This window comes from Pelodiscus sinensis, chromosome 3 (assembly GCF_049634645.1).
Source record: "Pelodiscus sinensis isolate JC-2024 chromosome 3, ASM4963464v1, whole genome shotgun sequence".
NCBI classification, from domain to species: Eukaryota; Metazoa; Chordata; order Testudines; family Trionychidae; genus Pelodiscus; species Pelodiscus sinensis.
Window position 1 is genome coordinate 101,948,036 of NC_134713.1, and position 27,009 is coordinate 101,975,044.

General features: G+C 42.6%; 2 protein-coding genes and 1 long non-coding RNA gene across 5 annotated transcripts in view; 2 read left to right on the top strand and 1 right to left on the bottom strand.

The window, feature by feature from the left end:
• Nucleotides 1-6,447, bottom strand: part of LOC112544074 (uncharacterized) — a 95,263-nt gene extending 88,816 nt beyond the window's left edge. The window contains exons 1-2 of one of the 2 annotated variants that reach the window (XR_012902696.1): nt 6,308-6,447; nt 5,325-5,506 (exon numbers count right to left, since the gene is read on the bottom strand). This is a non-coding gene — a long non-coding RNA (uncharacterized LOC112544074). The remainder of the gene's footprint in view (nt 1-5,324; nt 5,507-6,307) is intronic. The other variant, XR_003087394.2, reaches the window with a different exon arrangement.
• LTV1 (LTV1 ribosome biogenesis factor) lies at nt 6,435-25,319 on the top strand. Its single transcript, XM_006139328.2, has 11 exons — nt 6,435-6,794; nt 8,622-8,753; nt 10,593-10,787; nt 12,183-12,270; nt 13,947-14,079; nt 15,434-15,680; nt 16,962-17,089; nt 19,045-19,178; nt 19,441-19,493; nt 22,043-22,243; nt 23,190-25,319. The coding sequence occupies exons 1-11, from the start codon at nt 6,792-6,794 to the stop codon at nt 23,301-23,303; spliced, it is 1,428 nt and encodes a 475-aa protein (XP_006139390.2). The 5' UTR covers nt 6,435-6,791; the 3' UTR covers nt 23,304-25,319.
• Nucleotides 24,378-27,009, top strand: part of ZC2HC1B (zinc finger C2HC-type containing 1B) — a 28,551-nt gene continuing 25,919 nt past the window's right edge. Inside the window, exon 1 of one of the 2 annotated variants that reach the window (XM_025179598.2) lies at nt 24,378-24,516. In XM_025179598.2, the coding sequence (XP_025035383.2) occupies nt 24,480-24,516 (37 nt within the window). In that variant the 5' untranslated portion in view covers nt 24,378-24,479. The remainder of the gene's footprint in view (nt 24,517-27,009) is intronic. The other variant, XM_075924344.1, reaches the window with a different exon arrangement.

The following is a 27,009-nucleotide window of genomic DNA, read 5'->3' on the forward strand; positions in this document are numbered from 1 at the left end:
ATATGTATTCCTTTACATTTATCAACATTAAATTTCATTTGCCATTTTGTTGCCCAATCACTTAGTTTTTGAAGCTGTGTTTGAAGTTTTGAAGAGCTCAGTGACGCTCTTCACAGTCTGCTTTGATCTTAACTATCTTGAGCAGTTTAGTATAATCTTCAGATTTTAAATCTCACTGTTTACCCCTTTTTCCAGATCATTTATAAATAGGTTGAATAGCATTGGACCCAGTATGGATGCTTGGGGGACACCATTAGTCAACTATCTCCATTCTGAAAATTTACCATTTATTCCTACCCTTTGTTTCCTGTCATATCAATCCATGAGAGGACCATTCCTCTTATCCCATGACAACTTACTTTACTTAAGTAAAGGGAAGTAAAGGGTGAGGGACCTCCTCAAAGGCTTTCTGGAAATCTAAGTACACTGTATCTACTGGATCCCCCTTGTCCACGTTTGTTGACCGCCTGAAAGAACTCTGGTAAGTTCATGCATTAGTAAGGCATGATTTCCCTTTACAGAAACCGTGTTGATTTTTATGCAACAAATTATGATTTACTGCTCTGTAATTGCCAGGAACCCCTCTAGACCCCTTTTAAAATATTGACATCACATTAGCTAACTTCCAGTTATTAGGTACAGAAGCTGATTTAAAGGATAGGTTACAAACCACAGTTAATAGTTCTGCAATTTTACATTTAAGTTCTCTCAGAACTCCTGGGTGAATGCCATCTGGTCCCAGTGACTTGTTACTGTTAAGATTATCAATTGTTCCAAAACCCCCAGATAATGACACCTCAAGCTGGGACAATTCCTCAGATTTGTCACCTAAAAAAAATGACACAGATTTGGGAATCTCCCTAACATTCTCAGCTGTGAAGACCTTAGCAAAGAATTCATTTTGTTTCTTTGCAATGACCATATCGTCTCTGAGTGCTTCTTTAACATCTCAATTTTCCAGTGGCCCCAGTGGTTGTTTAGCAGGCAACCTGCTTCTGATGTACTTAAAAAACTTTTGCTATTACTTTTTGAGTTTTTTGGCTAGCTGTTCTTCAAACTCCTTTTTTGCTTTTCTCATGATATTTTTTCACTTACTTTGACAGAGTTTATGATGCTCCTTTATATTTTCCTTACTAGGATTTAACTTCCACTTTTTAAACTATGCTTTCTTATCTCTCACTGCTTCTTTTACTTGGTTGTTAAGCCACAGTGGCACTTTTTTCGTTCTCCTTATGTTTTTTAATTTGGGGTATGCATTTAAGTTGGGTCTCTGTTGTGGTGTCTTTGAAAAGTTTCCATGCAGCTTGCAGGAATATTACTTTTGTCACTATACCTTTTAATTTCTGCTTAACTAACCTCCTCATTTTTATGCAGCTCCCCTTTCTGAAATTAAATGCCACAGTGTTAGTCTGCTGAGATTTTCCCACCACAGGGATGTTAAATTGTATTACATTATGGTCACTATTTCCAACCAGTCCAGTTATAGTTACCTCTTGGAGTAAATCCTACACTCCACTTAGGACTAAATCAAGAAGTGCCTCTTCCCTTGTGGGTTCCGGAATCAGCTGCTCTAAGAATCAGCCATTTAAGGTATCAAGAAATTTTATCTCTGCATCCCATCCTGAGGTGACGTGAACACAGTTAATATGGGGAGAGTTGAAATCCCTCACTACTACTGAGTTTTTTTATTTTCATAGCCTCTCCAATCTCCCTTAGCATTTCATAGTCACTGTCACTATCCTGGTTACGTGGTCAATAATATATCCGTACTGCCATACAGGGTCACCTGCTATAAGTCACCCCAGTATGCATCCACTCTGAACTAAAGTAACTGATGCATTATGAGTCCTCTCATTCCCTGCTTTTAAATAAAAAAAAACAAAAAAACAAAACAAAAAAAACAGTTTGCACAAATGGAAGTCAGTCCCACTTTAAGTTGTTTAGGTATAAAGCCTAGTGTTTTGGAACTTATCTTGGACTTATAGCAAGGACAGCCTGTATTCTTATTATTAAAGTATGGAATTTCTATCCATAGCGATTATATGGAACATTTTGGTTCATTTAATTTTTTTACTTCATTTGATTTCTACATTTTTTTCGCCTTTAGTGCCACTCCCCCCCACCCAGCACAACCTGTTCTTCCCTTCCAATATATTTTGTATCCTGGTATGACTGTGCCCCATTTATTGTCCTCACTCCACCAGGACAGGGGTGGGGCTGGGGACTAGCCTCTTCCACAGTTGTCTGTGGCCGGAGGCTTTTATTTAAAAACACAGAAAATGGCTCACAGCTCCAGGCTCCACCGCTACCATGTTGCCTGGCAGCCACCCAGAGTTGCTGCAGCTATTTAAAGGGCTCGTGGCTACAGCCCTTGCTTGGGTATCATTGCAACTGGGAGCCCTGAGCCATTTCAATAGTATCTGGCTACCTGAGCCACTATCTGGAAGTTCGGTGGCATAGGCAGCAGGCTCTAAGTACAAAGCAGTCAGATGCAGGCTGCGCGCTGGATCCAGCCCCAGGGCAGCATCACGCCCAACCCCGATGTAAGGAATGGGCCGGGACACAAGTCAGGGCAGCTGCATGAATGGGAGGAAAAGGGGCGTTGGGCGGGCAGTGACCGTTGGGTGGCACTTTCACACTCTGCTCAATAAGGCTCAAACCAGCCAGTCCCTAAAGCAGCCCCCGTGCCTACAGCGGGCTTGGCACAGTGGGGCAACTCATAAGAACAGCCATACTGGGTCAGACCAAAGGTCCATCCAACCCAGTACCCTGTCTGCGAACAGTGGCCAATGCCAGGTCTCCCAGAGGGAGGAATCGAACAGGTAATGATCAAGTGATCTCTCTCCTGCCATCCATCTCCCCCCTCTGACAAACAGAGGCTAAGGACACCATGTACTAGCTAATAGCCATTTATGGACTTAACCTCCATGAATTTATTTAGTTCTCTTTTAAACCCTGTTATAGCCTTCACAACCTCCTCAGGCAAGGAGTTCCACAGATTGACTATGCGCTGTGTGAAGAAGAACTTCCTTTTATTTGTTTTAAACCTGCTGCCCATTAGTTTCATTTCGTGGCCCCTAGTTCTTATATTATGAGAACAAGTAAATAACTTTTCCTTATTCACTTTCTCCACACCACTCATGATTTTATATACCTCTATCATATCCCCCCCTTAGTCTCCTCTTTTCCAAGCTGAAAAGTCCCAGTCTCTTTAATCTCTCCTCATATGGGACCCGTTCCAAACCCCTAATCATTTTATTTGCCCTTCTCTGAAACTTTTCTAATGCCAGTATATCTTTTTTGAGATGAGAAGACTACATCTGTACGCAGTATTCAAGATAGGGAAGTAGCATGGATTTATATAAGTGCAATAAGATATTCTCCGTCTTATTCTCTATCCCTTTTTTAATAATTCCTAACTTCCTATTTGTTTTTTTGACTGCCGTTGCACACTGCATGGACATCTTCAGAGAACTGTCCACGATGACTCCAAGATCTCTTTCCTGATTAGTTGTAGCTAAATTAGCCCCCCTCATATTATATGTACAGTTGAAGTTATTTTTTCCAATGCGGCATTACTTTACATTTATCCACATTAAATTTCATTTGCCATTTTGTTGCCCAGTCACTTGGTTTGGTGAGATCTTTTTGAAGTTCTTCACAGTCTGCTTTGGTCTTAACTACCTTGAGCAGTTTAGTGTCATTTGCAAACTTTGCCACCTCACTGTTTACCCCTTTCTCCAGATCATCTATGAATAAGTTTAATAGGATTGGTTCTAGGACTGACCCTTGGGAAACACCACTAGTTACCCCTCTCCATTCTGAAAATGTACCATTTATTCCTACCCTTTGTTTCCTGTCTTTTAACCTCTCAGTCCATGAAAGGATCTTCCCTCTTACCCCATGACAACTTAATTTACATAAGAGCCTTTGGTGAGGGACCTTGTCAAAGGCTTTCTGGAAATCTAAGTACAGCCGATCCCCAAGCTACGAACGGTCGATCTACGACCATTTACATTTATGACCAAACCTCCCATTACGCAGTCGTAAAAGCGATCCCCGAGTTACGAACGCAACCTGCGCTTATGAACAGCGCGGTCGCAATGTAACTCAATGGGGTCCGAATTACGAACATTTCGAGTTACAGCCAAGTGTTTGGTCTGTAACCCGTTCGTAACTTGGGGACCAGCTGTACACTATATCTATTGGATCCCCCTTGTCCACGTTTGTTGACCCCTTCAAAGACCTCTAATAGATTAGTTAGACATGATTTCCCTTTACACAAACCATGCTGATTTTTGCCCAACAACTTATTTCTTCTATGTGTCTGACAATTTTATTCTTTACTATTGTTTCAACTAATTTGCCCGGTACTGACGTTAGACTTACCAGTCTGTAATTGCCGGGATCACTTCTAGAGCCCTTTCTAAATATAGGCATTACATTAGCTATCTTCCAGTCACTGGGTACAGAAGCTGATTTAAAGGATAGGTTACAAACCATAGTTAATAGTTCCGCAATTTCACATTTGAGTTCTTTCAGAACTCTTGGGTGAATACCATCTAGTCCCGGTGACTTATTACTGTTAAGTTTATCAATTAATTGCAAAACCTCCTCTAAGGACACTTCAATCTGTGACAAATCCTCAGATTTGTCGCCTACAAAGGATGGGTCAGATTTGGGAATCTCCCTAACATCCTCAGCCATGAAGACTGAAGTAAAGAATTCATTTAGTTTCTCCGCAATGCCTTTATTGTCTTTAAGTGCTCCTTTTGTATCTCGATCGTCCAGGAGCCCCACTGGTTGTTTAGCAGGCTTCCTGCTTCTGATGTACTTAAAAAACTTTTTGTTACTACCTTTTGAGTTTTTGGCTAGCTGTTCTTCAAACTCCTTTTTGGCTTTTCTTATTACATTTTTACACTTAATTTGGCAGTGTTTATGCTCCTTTCTATTTACCTCACTAGGATTTGACTTCCACTTTTTAACAAATATCTTTTTATCTCTCACTGCTTCTTTTACATGGTTGTTAAGCCATGGTGGCTCTTTTTTAGTTCTTCTACTATGTTTTTTTTAATTTGGGGTATACATTTAAGTTTGGCCTCTATTATGGTGTCTTTGAAAAGTGTCCATGCAGCTTGCAGGGATTTTACTTTAGTAACTGTACCTTTTAATTTCTGTTTAACTAACCTCCTCATTTTTGCATAGTTCCCCTTTTTTAAATTAAATGCCATAGTGTTGGGCTGCAGAGGTGTTCTTCCCACCACAGGAATGTTAAATGTTATTATATTATGGTCACTATTTCCAAGAGATCCTGTTATAGTTACCTGTTGGACCAGATCTTGCGCACTACTCAGGACTAAATCGAGAATTGCCTCTCCCCTTGTGGGTTCCTGTATCAGCTGCTCCAAGAAGCAGTCGTTTAAGGTATCAAGAAATTTTGCTTTTACTTCTCGTACTGAGGTGACATGTACACAGTCAATATGCTTCAGGGGGTAGCCGAGATAGTCTGTTACCAAAAAAAAAAAAAAGGTCTGGTAGCACTTTATAGACTAACGAAACATGTAGATGGTATCATAAGCTTTTATCGGCATAGCCCACTTCTTCAGCTGATTGGAGTTCATATGGGGATAGTTGAAATCCCCCACTATTATTGAGTTCTTTATTTTGATAGCCTCGCTAATCTCTCTTAGCATTTCATAGTCACTATTACTGTCCTGGTCAGGTGGTCAATAATAGATCCCTACTGTTGTATTCTTATTAGAGCAGGGAATTACTACTGATAATGATTCCATGGAACATGTTGATTCATTTAAGATTTTTACTTCATTTGAGTCTTAATTTTCTTTCACATATAGTGCCACTCCCCCACCCGCACGACCTGTTCTGTCCTTCCAAAATATTGTGTCCCCCAGTATGATTGTGTCCCATTGATTGTCCTCACTCCACCAGGATTCTGTGACTTCTATGATATCAGGATCCTCCTTTAACACCAGACAGGCCTATGCAGCACTTTAAAAACTTCTCCCTGTTTGTCTGCCCTTTTCTGATGTGTCGCAACCCGGTGACGTCACACCCGCAGCGTTTTCCCCTCCCCCAAGCCAGCCAGAGGCGAGAAAGAGACACGCATGACGTCACGCTACACGCAGCCACCCACACAACAGCCCCCGCCGCTTCTGCGCTGCGCGCGCAGCCAGACACAGCGGCTGCGGGCGGGACCACTGCGTGCAGAGCGCCGCTCTACGCATGCGCCGCAGGAGGAAAAAAAAAAAGGCAGCGTCAGCAAACGCTCATCAGCCTTGGCGCTTACCTAAGAAAGTGCTCCCGCCTCTGTGAGCAACGTGCCCCGCCCCTCAGCCCTGCGTGCAGCTCTCTCCCTTCGCAGCCGTGGCTCACACAGTGCGCATGCTCGCTGGCCCCTTTGGACTCCTCCAGTCTTTCCAGCCCAGGGGCGTTCTCTTCGCCGCTGCGCGCAATGCTGGGGGTCGCGTTAGCGCCTCTGTCTTTTTAACCTGCCTGCTGCGAGAGATATTTTCCCCCTCGCTGGCCGCTTTAGGCTGTGCCGCAGACTGAGTCTCATTAACTGTCGCTGTGTTTGCGTGGAGTCGCCTCTAACCTCTTTCGGACAGTACTTGGTTTATCCCAAAATGGCGGCGCCCGCTGAGCTACAGTGAAGCGCCCCGTTCTGTTCCTGGACGGGCCACGTGGGCGTGAGCCGGCTTCGGAGGATCCCGAGGCGCGCGCGGCCCCCTGGTACTGTGTAGAGCGCGCGCCGCTGCACCCGCTTCCGAGCCATGGTGAGTAACGGCCGCGGGGGGGGAGGGGGCGACGCGCTGAGCCCGTCTCCGGCCACGGCGCTGTGCACGTCAGCTCAGCCGGCGTTAACTCTGGATCCTACTGACGGGTGGGGACCACTTCATGCTCTGATGCTACTAGGGCGGGGGGTGGCCTCTGCTCGGAATTGGGAGCAGCTGCTGAGCAGGACGAGTATCTGTAGTGGTCGTATACGAGGGAGCGCCTGGGGGACATCAGCACCGGGGTGGCCTGTGGGAGGGACGGTACAAACACAGAGTAGCATAGCAGACAGGCTCTGCCCTGAGCAACTCCCAGTGCAAGTAGCAAGGTGGACGCAGGGCAGAGAGGGATATGTTGCACAGGCCGTTATAGCCACCCCAGAGCCCACAGAAACCATCATGAAGGCCTACAAATAATGAAAGAAAAGTCATTGGGGATCTTTCAATTGCATTCTGTTTCCTGACTACTTGTCTTTATAATTGATTGACAACTTGAGCTGCTTTTTGTTCATCCACGGTTATTAGAATCTTAGAGGATTGTCTCATGAAAGGTGGTAATCCTTTGGATGCAGGACAGAGACACCGTTTAAGAAAAACTCCTGTATCTCAAGCTTTATCAAAGTCAGGAGAGTTGGCAATAGTGAAGGAGAAGTCAAAGAGAGAAAGGAGATTGGGAGGCCCAGTAAAGAGCAAGGATTGGTGATGAAGTGGAAACAAGAGACAGCAATACTGTTAGCCTTAAAAAGAAGCATAACTTTCCGTTGTGATAAAATACTAAACTGTTCTTAAGTAAAAGGTGTGTTTATTACATACCCTCCATCTCTGTGCAAACCTTCCTCTGATATCAGCAGATTGCGTATAAGAATAGATTAATTTATTTCCTTGCTCTATGCAGATCATAAGTGGAATTCGGCCCACTCCACAGAATGGGCTTCAGAGGCACACTTCGTAGTTTAACCAATAAGTTGCTGGGTTGCATAAATGGAGACCTAAATTTTAAACATTGCATTTGTGCCACTGTTCTCCTAGAAGTTCGTGATTGGCAGTAGTAGCATTTACATCTCATTTATTGTCATTGCCTCTCATTTTGTGATAACTTCAGACATAAAATTCCAAAATGCAAACAATATTAAAAGCACAGCCTGACAGTTGATAAATCCTTACATCAGTGTATCCCAAATACTACATAACATGTCACATTATTTGATATTACATTTTCAAATTAAAAAGGAAGGAAGGGATGGTAATATGTGATTAAAACAATTATATAATATTTTCATGTCAGAGTTCTCAATACAGCTGATTGGAAAATGTAAGGAACACAAATACATTCCTGCAGTTGACACATTTAAAACCTATTAAGTGTGCTGCTTTTAGACCCATAGGCCAGATCCAGTGCACCAGGATTAGTGCCTGGTGGGCCCTCACCTCTGTTTACCTGCACCTCCACAGGTATCCCAGCAATTGCAGCTGTAGTTGGCTGCAGAGCGGCGGTAAGCAGTGTGGAACAAGACACTGTTTCCCACCGCTCCCACTGGCAATGAACGGCAGTCTACAGCCAATGAGAGCAGCAATCACCTGAAACCTGTGGAGGCACAGATAAACATGTCAATAGCACTTTTTTACCACCCAACCCTGTTTTACATGATGCGGTGCATGTGACAAGAACACGTAATTTTGCTTGGGTTTGTAAGCACAGCTGTTTGAGAGTGTAACATTTTCTGAAACTTTACAGCAAGGAATGTGGGGACAGGAGCTTGGGAGGGGGCATTCCTTAGAAAAGTTTTAATTTTAATTTTTTATAACCAGAATATCACTTCTTTTTTTAAGCCTCACAAAAGGAAGAAACCCTTTATAGAAAAAAAGAAAGCTGTAACATTTCACCTGGTACACAGAAGTCAGAGGGACCCTTTGACAGCTGATGATACTGCACCTCAGAGAGTTCTGTTGCCTGCACAGAAGGTAAATGCTCACTTCTACCAGGGAAGTTTGAATTATTAATTAATATTGCAGAACAGTAAAATAAGATTTTATTATTCAGAGTCATAATGTGAGAAAAGGGAGAGTGACTTGAGAATAGGTTTTAGTTAAATTTCAGTCCAACCTACAACAACATGAGAGGCTGGATGTTCTTTGTGGTTTTGAGAATACACTTCAAATCTTTATAGTTTTGTATACTCCTATTTGGGATGTAAAATCTCATTTAATTAGTTTAACCAGTTAACTGATTAAATGGGGATAGGCTGGGGGGAACTCCAACTCTGCTGGGCCCCATAGGGCTGCTCCAACTCCATTGCCCAGTAAGGGTGATGCTAACTGGTTAACCATTCAGATCCATAACTCCTATATGACAACTACTTAGCGTTTTACTAAAAACCTACTAGTGAGAGACTTTTAACTAGCCAGAGATAGTTATGGTGGATGCAAGGAAGGGAGAGGTGTGCAGAACTCATCAGGGAGGCCAAGGGACAATGTCCCATTGATAAATACAGGCAGTCCTCGAGTTACGCGGATCAGACTTACGTCGGATCCGCAGTTACGAACGGGGCTTTTCTCGCCCCGGAGGACGTGAGCGGCGGGACGCCCAGATGCGCCACGGTCCCGCCGCCCGCGTCCTCCGGGCGAGAAAAGCTGCTCCGCGTCTCCCTGGTCTGCAGTGGGGGGAGGCCCCCCCCCCCCCCCCCCCCAGCAGACCAGGGAGACGCGGAGCAAAGACGCGGACAGCGGGACAGCCCAGACGAGGAGCAAAGCCTCGGAGGATGCCGGCAGCGGGACAGCCGCGGCGAGTCTGGGCTGTCCCGCTGCCCGCATGCTCCACGGCTTTGCTCCGCGTCTCCCTGGTCTGCTGGGGGGAGCCCTCCCCCAGCAGACCAGCGAGACATGGAGGATGCGGGCGGGACCACGGCGCGTCTCGGTGGTCCCACCACCCGCATCTCCCTGGTCTGCTGGGGGGGGGGGGGGGGGGGCACAGCTAGTGCGCCCGCCCCCCATCCCCCCGGCAGACCAGGCTTTTCTCGCCGACGACGCCTGGGGTAGAGCAGCTGGGGCGCTGCCGGGTTGGTCCCCGCAGCGCTGAGGTGCGGCGCTGCGGGGACCTACCCGGCAGTGCCCCAGCTGCTCTGTCCCAGGCGTCCAAATTCAGCCCCTGTTGAAACTGATCAGCGGCTGATTCCAGGAAGCCCAGGGCAGACCAACTCTGCCTCGGGCTTCCTTTAGTCAGCCGCTGGTTAGTTTCAGCAGCGGCTGAATCTGGACGCCAGTTCCGACTTACATACAAATTCAACTTAAGAACAAACCTACAGTCTCTATCTTGTACGTAACCCGGGGACTGCCTGTACTGGAATTTAGGAGTTCAAGATATCCAGCCTCAAAATAAATACAATGCCTGCCTCTGTGTAGTGAGGTCATACCAAATCACCAAAATGTGTGTTTGTATACTTTCTCTACACACACAGATTTTGTAAGTAAAAGTTTTGTAATCAAACACTTTCCTCATGCAAATAGAGAATATGGCACACATGGGCTGACCTCTTTGGTAAGTGTGTGTTGGACTGGTTTAAAAAAAAAAAAGTTTGGTTACACTATAAACTGATCTCAGATGATGTATTTCAGTTAAAGGCTTCCTGCTTAGAACTTTAGATTAAGGTTGTTTAATTTCTGACTTTTTTTTTCTCTTCCCCCTGTATGGTGTCCTTTTCTTTCAAGACCGGAATCCTAGGTTATATATATGAAATCCACATTATTGCTAATGAATCTGAATATGGCCTAATTTATTAATCCTAATCTTGTTACGATTGCAAGGGAGACTCTGAGGAGAAGAGAAGAGAAGAGCAGAGGAAGTATGGAGTGTTCTTTGATGATGACTACAATTACCTGCAGCATCTAAAAGAAGCCTCGGGTACCTCTGAGCTCATCCCTGCTGATGTGCCTGGTCCACAGAACAGGAATGTAGTGAGAGAGGAAGAAGAGAAAGAGGAAGAAAGTCAGCAAATTACAGTAAGTATGGTATTTGCTGCACTGTTGACCATTCTCTTTTGTATCATGCTAAGTTTAACACTTGTAAATCGAGCTAAATGTTCAAATTTAATAATCTTGTCCAGCAAGCATTCGTGTGGTTATAAACCACTTATGAAGGGTTCTCTTTCCCGTCATCAAAGGTCAGGCACTTTTGGTTACGATCAAATAGGAAAAAAGATACTGTAATGGCAATTAGGAATCCATTCATTATTTAGATGAGCGTTCCTATGTGACCAGAAAGGGAGGAAATCCCATAATGATTGTCTTAGGAGGTGGGGGGAAAAATGTGTATTGCTCACACTGCTCTTCCATTGGTTTGTAATACAGTCAGATTTTGTGGAAACTGAAGAAATCTTAAGTAACTAGGGGGCAGTGCCCCCTGCTCACTATGCTTGCCGCCACCCCCCCACCCCCAGGTGTAGGCAGCTCCAGCTCTTTTCCCTCCCATCTGCCAGGGAGGGCCAGCCCAAGGCATGACAGCCCTGGCCTGCCCCATCTCTCCTCCCAGCCACCAGGACCCCCTTCGGTCAACCGAGGCTTTGTTTCCCCCCTCCCCTGAGCATTGGGAGGCGAGGGGAGGAAAGGTGCATGGTGCACTACTTCAGTCTGCTCCAGGGAGGGGTGCCATTCTGGGGTCTTCCCAGGACCCGCACAGCAGCTGAGTACTGGGGGAAAAAGGGAGGGAGGAGGCAGGTGGGAAACCGAGTGAAATGATGTTTTCATTCTGTTTTCCTGCAGGAAAACTGTGTGTGTGTGTGTGTGTGTGTGTGTGTGTGTGTGTGTGTGTGTGTGTGTGTGTGTGTGTGTGTGTGTGTGCGCGCGCACACAGTAATTCCTCATTTAACACGGTAGATATGGTTCAGAAAATGATTGTGTTAAGTGAAAATGTGTTAAAAATAATGGAAAAGGTGGGGGTTGCATTTCAAGCAGTGGGGAGTGGGGAAACCCAGCTGCCGTCCTGCAAGCTGGATCGGAGGAGAGGGAGCAAGGTGTCCAGCGAGAGGGGGGTCTCCGGGGAATGGTGCGGCGAGCAGCAAACCCTCTGCCGCTTTGCAGGGAGGTGGGGGAAGCCCTGCGCAGCTGCCGGCGACTGGCCGGCTGGGGAAACCGTGTTATTTCGGGGACGGTTGTATTGTTCAAAAGTTCTTAGAATTATTTATTTATTTTATTTTATTTATTTATCGTGAAATTTGTTAAGCGGGCACATGTTAAGCAAGTAATTATTGTACATGAGTTAAAATCCTGTTTACTCTGACAAAGACAAACATTTGAAAATTACTGCTTATGTATTTAGAGCAATCAAAACATATGTTCATTCTTGTGCCCTTGATTATTTTAAATAAGGGATGTTTTTGTGTTTTCTTTTATGTAAAGGTTACCTCTATTAAGTTGCCTTCCTCAGTGTTTGCTTCAGAGTTTGAAGAGGATGTGGGACTGTTAAATAAAGCTGCTCCTGTTTCAGGTAACTCTTTCCCTGTTTTTCTTTTGTGAAGCTCATGGGGACTTTCAGTGAAATTGTTTTTGTTAAACGTGAGGGTTGCTTATCTACTGATTAATATGAATTTCACATGTTTTATAGTGTTTTGTTTCAAATACTGCTCAGTAACTGAGAGAAGAATGTCTCTCTAAGTGAGGAGAACCAAAACGTAAATTAGTGCCTTAAAGGGAACTCTGTCAGTCTTTTAATGCCCTATTCTTTTACTGGGATATGTGTGTATACCTTCGTGCCCCTCTAGAGTTCCACCAACACAAGTTAATCTACATGAACCCACTATAGAATTGGGGTTTCACTCTCAAAGTTTTGTCTTTAAACAAAAAGAAATTCCATTCAGCGTCCCAGTGTTAATGTTGTACTCTTCCCCTCTTTTTCTGCTATTTATTTGTACCTTCTGCTCCATTCATCTGAGGAAGTGAGTTGTGCCCACAAAAGCTCATGATACTATCTACATTTTTTGTTAGTCTCTAAGGTGCTGTGGGACCATTCTTTAAGTACTCTTAAACTGTAGCATGATTTAAGACTTCAGTGTTATAAGATGCCATGTGCTTGTGCTTTCATAAATATAACTGTGTGTGTCATTCTGGTATAGCAGCTGTCACGCTTTCTCTTATTGGGCTGTAAGATCCACAATTCCTTCTGGTCAGAGAGGGGAGTTGTAATAAATGTGCAACAAACTGAAGTAGAGGATTAGTTTTGTGGACTCTGTGTATGTAATGTAGGGTTTTTTTAATATTGTCTGCAATGGAGGATGTGTGCACTCCAAACATAGGAGAAGCAGTCATCCAAATGAGAATAAATCATGTATAGCACTTTAAATAATTTGGCAACTACTAAACCTAAAAACACCACTGCAATACATATTATTTCCATTTAATAGAAGGAAAATTTGAGACTCTTGTGTTCAGTGACTTGCCCAAACACAATTAACTAGTAAATTCTGATCTCAGCTTTATGTCCGTGTTCTGTATTCAGACTATTGGACCACACATCAATCTGATTTCTAATGAGCAGTTACAATTTTTAATTGAAACATTGTACACTGTCAGATTGAACTCAGCAACTTTACTCCTATGCTTGTAATGAATTCTTAAAATTTCTGGCTATGTCTAGACTGGCATGATTTTGCGGAAATACTTTTAACGGAAAAGTATTTCCATTAAAAGTATTTCCGCAAAAGAGTGTCTAGATTGGCACGGATGCTTTTGCACAAAAGCATCCGTGCCCAGTATAGACGCCCTTTTGTGCAAGAAAGCTCCGATGGCCATTTTAGCCATCGAGTTTTTTTGCGCAAAAAATTAAGGTGCCTGTCTACACTGGCCCGCAAGAGGGCATATCCCTGAGCGGGAGTGTCAAAGTATTTGCGCAAGAAGCACTGACTTCTTACATTAGAACGTCAGTGCTCTTGCGCAAATTCAAGCGGCCAGTGTAGACAGCTGGCAAGTTTTTGCACAAAAGCAACTGCTTTTGTGCAAAATCTTGCCAGTCTAGACGCACCCTCCTTGTCCTCTTCTTCCTCCCAAAAATGAGGGCTGTTATCTAAGCTCAGCAAATAATTTATACTAAGTTAAGCTATTTCATTTGTTTCAGGTAACTGGCTTGACGATGCAATGCCAATTTTAATGCATTCTTTTCTGTTGTAGGACCTCGTTTGGATTTTGACCCTGATATTGTTGCAGCTCTTGATGATGACTTTGACTTCAACAATCCAGATAATCTTCTTGACGATGACTTTGTCCTAAAGGCCAACGAGCTAGGGAAAGGAGAGGATTATCGGTATATGGAACTTTTCAGAACTTTCTAATGTCCTAACAAATAATGCAGTATTGCTCATTATTGGTTTGTGTGTTTGCAACTAAAGTTGTTTCACGTTCTAAATTCTGTGTGTTGTTGCCTGTAGGGATATTAGATAGCAGGTAATAGAATAGTCAACTAGCCTCATGAATTCTTAGTGGTTGGTTGACTATTCTATAGTCCCTGTGGTCGGGGCTGGCAGCCAGTGCTCTCAGTCCCATTCCCGGGGAGCCCCCTGCCACCTCACACTTCTGCCTCTGTATCAGAGGCAGCGGTGCAGGGTGCCAAGTGTGAGCTGGTTGATGTGGGGAGTTTTAAAATCAGCTATCCTCATGGGCTGGCAGCCTCCTGCATCACACTGTTGCCCGAGATATAGGGGTAGCAGCAGTCCCTGTCTGCCGGGGACCTCTGATATAGGGGTAGCAGCACTTCCTGTCTTCAGGGGGTCTGAGCTCCCCGCGGTCGTGAAGCAACCTTTGCCTGCAGTGGGCCTAGGCAGCAGCGTAGGAGGTGGGGCCGGAAGCACTACAGAGCCAATGCTGGGGGGAACCAGCTTTTAGGCTGGCTCCCCTAGCACGAGTTCCTGCTCTTCCAGACAGCGAGTGTTGGAGGGGGAGGGAAATACAAGTACTGTAGTTGACTAACTGATAAGCCCAGGCTATCCCTAGTTGCCGGAGGTCTGCCTTAAACACAGGCATTAATTGGTGGTGTTATGTTTTACAAAGCCAAATTCAAAGTTTGTGTGAGTTTCTAAGGTTGGAAGTGGATACCTCTTGCCAGCACTAAAATCATAAATATATCTGACAATCCTACTTACTTAGGTAAACTCCATAAATTGTGTTGGTATTGGACACACAATTTCAAAGCACTTGTAGTATATACTATAGGCACTAATATTACAGTTGACTATTAAAGTTTACAAAACTTTAGGAAAAATCTTGTTACCTGTGATATTTCTCACTTTATATTTCTAGCATTAGCTACTGCTTCCACTTCTTTTATGAACATGTTTTTTATGAATAGTTTTCCATGTTCCGGTATTCTTTTGCTTTCTCCTTCAGTTCTTGTCCCATTTCCTGATGTATAACTAACCAGAAATCCATTTGGAACGCCAGTGGTACCACTGAGTGTGAAAGCATTTTTGGCTATTTAACCTAATCAAATATTTATCGGTACAACCTGATTTTAACTTTGACCGCACTTTTACTACTAAACATGTCACCTTTTTGTATCTGTAGGGTTTTTTGTTGTTTTTTTCAATTTAACTTAACTGACACAAGCTTAAGAGTTGGTAAGATAACACTGTGTAGACTGACATATCCATTTTAATACTCAGGGGATCTGGTACTGAGGATGAAGATGAGTGGGAGGATATGGATGATGAAGGAAAGGACGACAATATTAGTGATGAAGATTATGATTCAGAGGGTCCTTTATCAGACAATGAGAGAGTTGGTGAAGAGCTGAAAGAGTTTCTTTTCATGCAAGAGGAGACAAAGAGTCGTTTCACTGAATATTCCATGACTTCATCAGTAATGAGAAGGAATGAGCAGTTGACCCTACTAGATGAGAGATTTGAGAAGGTGAGGCAGCTCATGAATAAGAAGACTAAGTAGCCCTAGGCATAAGAGACAGAGGACATTTTAAACCTATTTCTCTGTGGGGCTTTTTGCCCCATCCTGCATATCTCCTCACATCTCCAAATCTTGGGAGCAAGTGGTTTTTAAACTTTAGGCTGTGTACTTCTTCCCAAATAGATAATCCACTGTTAGTAGGCCCATCTGAGAGAGACAGGGAGGTGGAGAGAAACACTCCTCTTCTCTTCCCCCCTCCTCCTGATTTCTGCCTTCCATTTCACAGTCTGAAAACCTCTAGAGACTGTTTGGTATGGCCACCTAGAGTGATGTGAAGGGATGTTAAGGGGGCAGGGCAAACAGCTGTGCCAGGCAGCTCAGGTCAGCAGTGCATGGTTGGAATTGTGGAGGGAGCACCATCTCTGCTCCTTGACTTACCTCAGTGGACCACCCAGCTGGTCAGCCAGGATAATAAAAAATTGTAACTCCAGGCAAGAGGCCTCAGATCAAAATGTTTGAAAACACTATTGTGTGCCCCCCCCCCCCCCCCCAAGCATTCCTCTGCATTCCCTTAGAGTGGGCACCCCCAACAGTTTGAAAACTGCTTCTGAGTCACACAACAGAAAGGAAACGTGAGGATGCAGTTTTTATTGAAAGGTAATTAAATGATTAGTTGAGATGTGTTGTCCACCATTAAAAGATTTTTCTTACATATCCTAGGAATATGCATACCCCAGTTGGAAAACCACAGCTAAGCTGATCAATGCGCATGGATCTTTTTAACTATGCAAGCTCTTGCTTATTTAAGTTCATGGTGGTGGCTAGGGGTGTTAACAGGTAACCAGTTACCCAATGGGTGATGCTTACCAGGTAACAGTTAACCAGTAATTATTTGGTATCTGGGGAGCATTCCAAAGCCCACTACAGATGGAAGGCTGCTCCAGCACCACGAGGCCCTTCTGCAGGGCTGGAAGCGGCCGGGTTGGAGATGCTCATGTTAACATGTAAGTGGTTAACTTATTAAATGGGATTTTACATCCCTAGTGGAGGCAGATGTCTCTCTTGCTCTGCAGATATTTTGCATTATAAGAAATGAGTTTCAGTGTGTGTTGTTCTTATCCAGTGCAATGCACATTTGTATGCTCTCTTACATTAAAAGGCCTCGGGAATATAATCCTAACTACGGTTTTTCTCTCTTCCTGACCCCAGTGAACAACATTGCATTTGTGAGATGTAATTTAGACATAAATATTCATTAATTCAGGTTTGTGGATTTCTTTCCCTGTGTAGTTTTATGAACAGTTTGATGACGATGAGATTGGAGCATTGGATAATGTGGAATTAGAAGGCTTTATTCACACTGACAGCACTCGATTGCAGGAAGTCCTGAATGACTACTATAAAGAGAGAGCTAAGGAGTATGTAGAATGCACTTTTAGACCTACTTGTATAATCAGAAATAACTCTTACATGATTTCCGACTTCCTATTAAGATAAGATTTACCGATACTTTTATTTCCTTCAATGGAAACAATATTTATGTTTTGTAGGATGCATTTTATTGTGTTGCAAAGTATTTCATTTTTATTTAGCAGTGGATTTCAGTTGAACTAAATAGTAATAATGTTCGGGGGAGAGTGGAGGGTTGAGTGCTTGCAGTCTTGTTTAAAAGGGGATTTGATATCCCATTTAACTACAGCTAATGTTCAGAGGCCTTATCACTTCTGATTTGCAGGGAAGCTACTGATTTGGACTCCGGCTTCCTCTTACCATGCATCTTTCCATTGTTGCTGTTGTAACTGACCCTGCAACAGAGCATCTCCACCTGCTGTTGTGATACGGCAGAACTTGTTACATAGTAGGGATGTTAAACTTAGTTTAATCATCTAATCAATGGGTTTTTCCATTGGCTAGTTGGTAAGTGGGGAGCCTCAGTGGGCTTAGCTCCCACTTGGGAGTTAATCCTGCTGTGGCTCTGCCTTTTAAACAGATTAAGAGCCAGTAGGCTCTTAATCCATTTAAAAGGCTAAAGCACAGCAGGAGGGACCCTGCCCTTAGCTGGGAATCAGCTGTCCTGGCTCCCTCCTGCTGGCTTTAGCATTTTAAATGTTTTAAGAGCCTGTCAGTTCTTAATACACTTAAAGCAGATGTGCATTTGGGACTGGGCTTACGCCTGGTCCCCGCTAGTCCCCTGAGCAGACAGTGCTGGGGGAACCAGCTTTTAAGCCAGCTGCCCCCAGCACCAGCTTCTGCTCCCTCCTCCTTACTGACTCTGATAGAGGCAGCAGGGTGGGGGGGAAGTGACTAGTCCCTCAACTATCCGATAAGCTTTTGCTTATCGGAAGTCGACTAGCTACTTACATCTCTTATACATAGTGGAATGATTTGTGTACTGTGAGCTCATAACAACTGATGTAAGCACTCCAAGCAGTAGACTTTATAGATCCTAATCATAGAGATGCTTTCTCTTTGCCATTTCCTGTTTTCTCTGTGCCTTCACTTCCTCTTCCTGGTTGCTCTGAAGCATGCTATACCTTCTACTGCCTAATTGATCCTTTGACACAATTGTTTGCATTCAGATCAGGGGCACAATGAGCCAGTAGGTTCACTAATGTTTTCTGTCCTGCATTTGGGTTTGCCAAATAGCCTTGGAGGCACCATGCTTTAAGCCACATCTACACTGAGAGTATTTCAAAATTACTAAATTCGACTTAACTCCTGATTTAACAAATTTGAATTAGCGTGTCCATGCTACAGGAAAGCCTCAAAATTAGTCTGAAGCAGGCTCCATTAATGTGGATGCACTACCTCAGACTTAGAGCCCCAGGAAGCACTGGGTATTAATTAGTTTGAAATAACAGCACTGGCGCGTCCATACTACTGTTACTTTTGAAATAACTATTTTGGAATTAGCATTTCTCCTGATGAAAAGCAGGAGTATAGATTTCGAATTCTGCAGCCCATTATTTCAAAATAACAGACTTAGTACTGTGGACGCTCTGCTTATAAATTCGACCTTGGGTGGGGTGCTTATTTTGAAATAAAGTCCTAGTGTAGTCCCAGGGCTTACAGTTGATCTCTGCATATGTTAAAATAGGCTGGTTATTTTTGAGATTCATAGGGAAAGAAAATGGGGAGACAAGTAAAAGAAATTCCCATGGTATACTAAGTGGGTATTTTTAAGGCATGTAGAAATGTTGTTCCTGACTTCTGGGTTTATTTTTTATGTTGTCACAGGCTTAAATAAAAGGGGTGGAGGGAAAGAGTCAGCCCTTCATTCTTCTCCTCCCTCCCCCTCCTCCCCCCTGTTATAGTGAAATAGTTACATTTCCTTTGCCTGTCTTTCACCCTCTTCTCTTATATTCTCCAAAAGCTGTGTGAAACCCAGCACTGTTGAATCAAGAGAGGATTTAGATTCTCCTCTCAACGAGAAGGGTGAGGAAGAAGAAATCATAACTTTAGTTATTGAGGAACCCAAAGAGAAGTGGGATTGTGAATCCATTTTGAGTAAGTATGTGAGGCCCTTTACTTTTTTCAGGGGTGGTAAAGTAAATGGATGACGGTCTTGTTACTTATAGCAAGGGTTCTAGCTCTGGTACATAACAGTATACATTGTCATGAAAGAAATTTGGTGAGGGGTGTGTTAAGTACACTAAACACTTCAGTCTTTAAAATTTAATATATAGTAATTTGTAAAAAGTTATGTGAAAGGATCACTATAACTTTTCAGTGTACAGTCCTCCATTATGTTTATTCTTTCATACCTTAGGTACATACTCAAATTTGTATAATCATCCAAAACTTATTGAGGAACCAGCAAAGGTAAACCCATTACATTTATTTTCTGTAGTATATAAAGCTTACAACCCATGTTGCTGCTTGGTCTTCTGTAGAGTCAAGACAAAGGCAGTTACTTTCCTGTTGGCTGTAATTGTCACCAGAGTATGATGAAATGCATCCTAGAATATTCAAGAAACTGAGAGAGGTGGTATTTGAGCCTTTAGCTATCAGTTTTGAAAAGTCATTGAAGGTTGGGAGAGATACCAGATGACTGGAAAAGGGCAAATAGTTCTCATCTATAAAAAGGGAAATAAGAACAACCCAGAAAACTACAGACCAGTCAGTTTAACTTCTGTGCCAGGGAAGGTAATTGAGCAAGTAATTAAGGATTTTATCTTCAAATATCTGGAAGATAATAAGGTGATAGATAACAGCCAGTCTTGTGGATAAGGGAGAATCTAGGTATACCTAGATTTTAGTAGATTTTCATGACTTTTCTTATCCATCAACTAGGGAAATACAACCTAGATGGGGCTACTATAAGGTGGGTGTAACTGCCTGGACAACTGTTCTCAGAGTAGTTACTAATGGTTCACATTCATGCTGGAAGGGCATAACAAGTGAGATTCCGCAGAGGCCTGTTTTGGGTTCGGCTCTGTTAAATATCTTCATCAATGACTTAGATGATGGCATAGAGTACGCTTATTAAGTTTGCAGATGATACTAAGCTGGGAGGGGTTGCAAATGCTTTTTGATACTGTCAGAATGATCCGGACAAACTGGAGAAATGGTCTGAGGTAAATAAGATGAAGTTTAATAAGGACAAATGCAAAGGACTCCACTTAGGAAGGAACAATCAGTTTCACACAGACAGTCATTTCCTATTCTGTATAGGAAGGAATAGTGTAGAAAGGGATCTTGGGGTCATAGTGGGCCATAAGCTAAATATGAGTCAACAGTGCAACACTGCCCTCCCCTTCCTTCCCTCCCCTCTCCCCCCCCAAAAAAGCAAACATGATTCTGGGATGTGTTCACAGAAGTGTTTTGATGTGAGCAAGACATGAGAAGTAATACTTAGGCTGTACTCTGATTAGGTCTCAGTTAATATACCTATCTCATAGAGCTGAGAAGGGACCTTGAGGTCATCGAGTCCAGTCCCTTGCCCTCACAGTAGGGTACCATCGAGTACCATCCCTGACAGATTTGCCCCAGATCGCTAAATGGCCCCCTCAGGTATTGGACTCACAACCCTGGGTTTAGCAGACCAATGCTCAAACCACTGAGCTTTGGGCACCACATTTCAAGAAAGATGTGGAGAAACTGGAGACGGTCCAGAGAAGAGCAACAGAAATGATTAATGGTCTAGAAAACATGAGCTGTGAGGGAAGACTGAAAGAATTGGGCTTGTTTAGCTTAGTAAAGAGAAGACTGAGAGGGGATATGAAAGCAGTTTAAGAGCAGGTTGGATAGACATCTATCAGGGATGATCTAGACCGGGGTGGGGAACCTCAGGCCCAGGGTCCAGATGCGGCCCTCAGCTTGCCTGGTTCTGGCCCCTGAGGCTCAGCCCCCCTCACCCCCCAGCATTGGGGATCCTGCACTGATGCTCCAGCCCTCCTGATGCTCCAGCCCTCCTGCTGCCCCTGAAGGGCTATAGCGCACAAAATCTACTAGGCCGGGCCCCTGTGGGCTCTGGTGTGAGAGGGGAATGTCTTTCTCAGTTGGGGTCCACAGTGAGGATTTGTTTTCTGCTTCTCACGTGTATGCAGCCTCCAACTGACTTTTCTGTGGGTCAGTGGATCCTGACCCAAAAAAAGGTGTTCCCCACCTCTGATCTAGACCATGGTTGGTCCTGCCATGAGGCAAGGGAACTGGACTTAATGATCTCTTGAAGTCCCTTCCAGTTCTATGATTGTTCTTTTGTCTTCCAAGGAGTCCCGTAGCAAAATTAAAGTAAACCTTAAAATATCAAGTTTAAACCAAAAAACCCCATCTTTGAGACCTCTTTATTAAGCATCAGTGAGACTACAGCCCTCATTTTCTTCATTCTTAGTCACCTTTTAAGTTAGGAATGTTAAAAGGTCAGGCTTACCAACTGCAGTTAACAGGTAAAGGCTGGAGCAGCTCTCCCCCCTTGCCAGGTCAGATACTGCTTCAGCCCCATGAGACCACCACAGCCAGGAGCTGCTCTGGCTGGCCAGGTGCCTCTGCCACCGATTACATGCTGCGGCTCCCCGGGAGTCGAGCCAGCAGTGCATGTAACTGTTAAGATTTTTATCGGTTGCACAGTTACCTTTTTAAATGACTCTTTATATCCCTACTTCAAGTAAAATGTCAATAAAAGAAGGCAGGGAAAGCAATGATAAATATACATTGTTTTTCTTAAGGCCAGCTTCAGCCCACAGATATGTATATATTGTTCTTGTTGAGTTGGGGAAATTATGTCCATCTATTTGATGGCTGAATTTGACTTGTGTTCACTACTGGAAAATTTGCAGCACTATTGGTGATTCTATAACCCTTGGAAAAGAAGCCGGGGAGGATGAAGGGTTAAAGATAACTTATTCATTGGCACATTGTCTGTATTTTAGTCCAAACCAATCAAAATTTCTCACAAGACTGGAATTCCACTGAATATTTTGCCTCAGAGAGGTCTTACGGCTAAGCAGACTGAACGTATGCAAATGATTGATCAAAATGATCTGCCAAGAGTGTCCACACAGCCACGTTCCAAAAATGAAAGCAGTGAAGATCGAAAAGCAAGAAAACTAGCTATAAAGGAAGAAAGAAAGGTGAAATCTAATCTTTCATAAGTTAAGAAAATTCCTCATGAAATTGTGTTCTGTTACTCTGTTTTCTATTTTTTAAAAACCATTTTTTCTTTTAAAACAAATTTATTTGGTTTCTGGAAATTAATGGGAAAAATTTACTAGCCTTCAAGGGTGTGTCCCCCGTCTCCTTCCCCCCTCCCCCCTCAGAAAATACCTTGCACTAGGAAGCTTGGTTCTTTTTTTTCCCCATAGTAGGAAAATGTTTTCTTGGTAATCATTCCGCAGAAATTCTCAATGTCTTTCTCAATTTCCTTTTTTCTCTATTTAGTTTTCCCTCTTCTATCTGCTCTTAGTTTTGTCTTCTCTGTCCGTTGTCTCCCCCGCCTCTCATCCCCCGGGGCTATTATGACTGAAAGAAATTCATTTCCTATTTATAATCCTTTAATGGTACTTTTGCCACCACCTCTGTTTGATCTATTCTAAGCTATAAAAGCTGGATGGTGCCAGCCACTGGCAAAAAGAAAACAAAAGAGATAGCTGAAACTGTAGTCGTTTTGTCATATAAAATGTTGGCATGCTTCAAACTGGGAATGTGAAGAATGTGAGAATTTGAAGCAGCATGTCTCTAGACTAGAGCTTAGATAAGTAGAGCACTCTACAGTACAGGTGCTACAATAGCACTCTTGCAGTTATTTCCCTAGTGTAGACTCTTCCTTCAACAGAGTGGTAACTGCACTGGGGAGCAAGTTGTCTTAACTATATCTCTCCGGAATATGAATTTTTCACACCGGTGAGCAATGTTAGTAAGTCAACCTAAGTTTTATGTCTAAACCAGGCCTTACATTGTATGTGTCTGAAAGTTATTCAAATATCTGTATTGGATTATGAAGGTGTTGGGGTGTGTATAAATTATATATGTCTCTGCAAATCTTAAGGGGTTTAATGTCGAAATCATTCATGTTTTCAGGAACGCAGAATAGAAAAGAAAGCCAACAAATTAGCCTTCAAACTGGAAAAAACAAGACAAGAAAAAGAACTGCTCAATCTGAGACAGAACATTCAAGCACTAAAGCTATCATAATGGAACAGATTCTCATATTGCAGAAAATTCTTTGCATTGGTCTTTGTGCTAGAATCTTAGGAAGAGACAGACTCTCTTAACCTCTTTTCCTCATGGACGGATGTTCATAACATAGTATTTTAATGGATCTGGTTATAGAAAAATTGACTTAAACAATCTCTTTTTTTAAAGTAAAACTTAAACAATTTTTGGTTACAAATTTAAATGTAGAGTAGTATTACTATATTTTTCTGTCATGAACATAGCTATTTATGAACTGAGTTATAATGTTTAAATTACGGAAACATTTTTTTCTATGCAACTGTTTTTGTACATATTAAGAAAATATAGAACTACTGTGATTTAAGATACCTTGGTGCTACTTCTAGAATAGATTTATCTCGCTAAATGTGTATAATATAATTTCCTCTCTCTAAATGCAGGCTCAATTGGAAACCATGCTTTGACCTTAGCACAGTTCCATATATCAAGAATATACAATTAGATACGTCTGAGCACTTTAGGACTCTTGCCTGTGAGACTTAAAAAAGAATTTTTTTCAGTCATGCTTTTGTGAGATGGTTTTATTGTTTTTGGTAGTTTCTTCAAGTTCTTCAGCACAAACTTTTTCTTCTCTATGGGTCTGATGTAATTATATAAATTTGTATCCATTCCTAGTATGAACTGACTCAGCAGTAAATTTCCTTTTCTGTTTTCTTTATAAAAACACTAAATGAAGGTGTGCCAATAGCAGAAAGCAGTGTGAATCCTCTCTGTTTAGAAACTGCTTCAAGTGCTTTTGTTATAACCGCTATTGCTGCTTCTGAAATTGAACTATTGAAATTCCACTCTAAAACGGTTTCCTTTTTCCTCAAATCTCTTTCCACATGCTATCGTATCCAAATCTGTAGAAATTAGCTCACCTAGTAGTCCTATCTGGGGGAAAAATGTAGAAGGCTGGTATGATACAAACATCTTTTGTTCATGCTTTCATTTTTCTTCTAGCTATGCTAGTTTTCATGTACATCATAGGATAGGGCAGGATATATGTGTCATAATTGTTAATTATTTGGTTGCTAATAACTGGCATCTTGAAATACATCAAACATGTTCACTGTGTAAGTAAAAGTTGACCACCTAGCACCAATGTTTACTGAAAGTGTTTAAAGAGGGAATTTGAGAAATTTGCATATAAAGATGAGTCATGTGTATGAAGAGGAATTCAATGAAAACGGTAACATGCAAAGTTTGGTATTTTGAATACAGTGTAATGTTGTGTAGTAAACATGAATTTAATTAGCAATATTGCCACATGTCAATATTGAGGAGTGCTATGATCTATCTGCTGCTGTACAGTTCTGAAGTTCACAAACCATAATTCTCTGGAGGTGCATATTATGTTAAGTTGTTGAAGGAGAGATGGGAAGTAAAGGAAAAGGATATTCAGCTTTCAGGTAGGCTTTGATGCCAAAACTGAGTCAGATCAGGCAGGAAAATCTTAGTTTATTCTACGTACCTAAAAACTGATCTTTTTTTTTCTTCAGTTATTCTTATTTGCCATGGTCCGTGTCCATATATGGCTTGCATTATGCCATCAATAGTGGTAATACCCTGTAATTGAGTTTGGGGATGTTTTTATGCTGTATTTGACTACAGGAAGATGAAGCAGGCCTGTTCTTCACAATGCTTCTTCATTACTATGTTATTTCTTTTGCTCCTGGTTTATCATCTTCATAGAGTACAAAGGAATGAAAGGTAAGAGAACAAGAGCAGGCCAGAGCAAGAACAAAGACACAATTGGGACGTCAACAGTATTTTTAAAAGGGAGAGAATGGGGTAGAATAGAAGCTAGAGGCGCAAAAAGATGTGGGTTGGAAATAATGAAATTGAGGTGAGCTAACAGAATGGAGAAAAAAAATATAAAATTATTTTGGTCCTCCATTGTTCACAACAGTGAGCAGTGATGTTATCCTACTATGTATGTCTCAAAGTAATCTTTTCCTAATGTCTTCTGCAATAAAATAATCTTGCCAAGAGTCTCATACTGCTGAGTGGCAAACCTTGCCTTCGCTTCTGTGAACACGTGCAGAACCTTAGGCCTGCAAGTCTGTTTTGGGTTTTCTCCCTCCTTCCCCGTACATAAATGCAGGGAAGTGGACCTCTTTAAACTCCAACAATCAATAATTTTTGCCTAATGCTGGGCTCCGTGTGGAGAGACTGATAGGAAATCCAATTTATTTGTGTTAAGACATGGTACTATTGTTGATTTGGGGAGGGGGAAACATTGAGAACCGTCTTCTCACTGAAAAATGTAGTACCATCTAAACAGATGCTCAGCAATATGTCAATTTCACTAAAATTTTACTTTGAAGGAAAAGTGACATTCTGAAAGTTTTCAAAATTAAATCTTTTGATATTTTTACTTTGTTTTAAAAATTATATTTTGTATTGCATGTTATAAAATGTAAGTGTTTTTGATTACCCAGTAATTTTTGTCAGATTCTTCTGTTGAGAATTTTGAACTTGTAGGATTTTCCAAATTATAATTGAAAACAAAATTCATAATGCTCAAAATGGAATTTCCATCCTCCACAGCTCTACTTTTCACTAACACATTTCAGAGTCGAGAATTAGTTATGTTACATTAAACTAAAACATCTAGATTAGGGATTTTAGCGTATAGATGTTTAAATAAACCAGAGTTATCAGTTAATTATCAGCTAATCCAAACAACTACACACACCTGCCCGCCCCACTGCCTCTGAATCAAAGGCACAACGGGTGAGGGAGGCAGGTTCCCATAGGGAGCCTACTTAAAAACTGGGTGCCCCCAAGCACCTGCTCCAAGGATCTGCATGTCCCCTCTTCTCTCTACCCCCACCACTGTGCTGTTGCCTTGTATCAGAGGCAGCAGTGTGGGGAGAGGCTGCCATGGAGCAGCCCGTGTCTGGAGGAGCTCCGACCCCTCTGGACAGGGGCTGCTGCCGCCCTGTACTGCTGCTTCTGTATCAGAGGCAGTAGTGCGGGGTGGCAGCAGCTTCCTGGGCGTGGGGCCAGAAATGTACTGGCTTCTGGTTGTCGCGAGAATCACAGGTCCGATGATAAATACCCAAGGGGGGAAGGACAGAACCAGGTGGACAGTTTTATCAAATAAAAAATATTTATTTATGACAATGGTGAATTTATTAAGATTTTTAATAGACCGTGTTAATAATGGATTTACAGTATTATATTTTATTCTATGGTTTCTAGTAAAACGTGTCAGCGATATAAGGATGGGAATGGCAAGGGGAATAGTCTCTAATCTTAAAATATCCAGCTATAGTAATTAAATAACAGTGATAACTACGAACTCTTATGTACTACCCAAAAACAACTGCAACACTAAGCTTATACAATAGGAAAAAATCAAATCATACATACCAACTTACACAGCACACGGAACATTTCACAGATATCGGTTCGGTTGCGAAGGCCTTGGTTACGCCCGAGAGTTGGGGGAGGTGGCTGGTCGGTTGATCAGGCCGGCAGCGCTTGGAAGTATACGAGAAGGCACACGCACGGTGGTACGTGTGTTGCGAAGACCTAGAGCAAACTGTGCCATGGGTATTTATCCCCAAATCTGCACATCGCTTTCCCGCACTTGCATATTACCATATATGGCCCAATGGTCACCAAGTGGGGGGGGTCTGTGTCCCAGGAGTTGGGCCGAAACTGCAGGTTTCAT

Excerpts from the sequence above, each read along its gene's own strand:
- LTV1 (XM_006139328.2), top strand. Across the intron at positions 14,080-15,433 it reads GGGAAAGGAGAGGATTATCG|GGGATCTGGTACTGAGGATG; the intron begins GTATATGGAACT and ends TTTAATACTCAG. Across the intron at positions 19,179-19,440 it reads GGATTGTGAATCCATTTTGA|GTACATACTCAAATTTGTAT; the intron begins GTAAGTATGTGA and ends TTCATACCTTAG.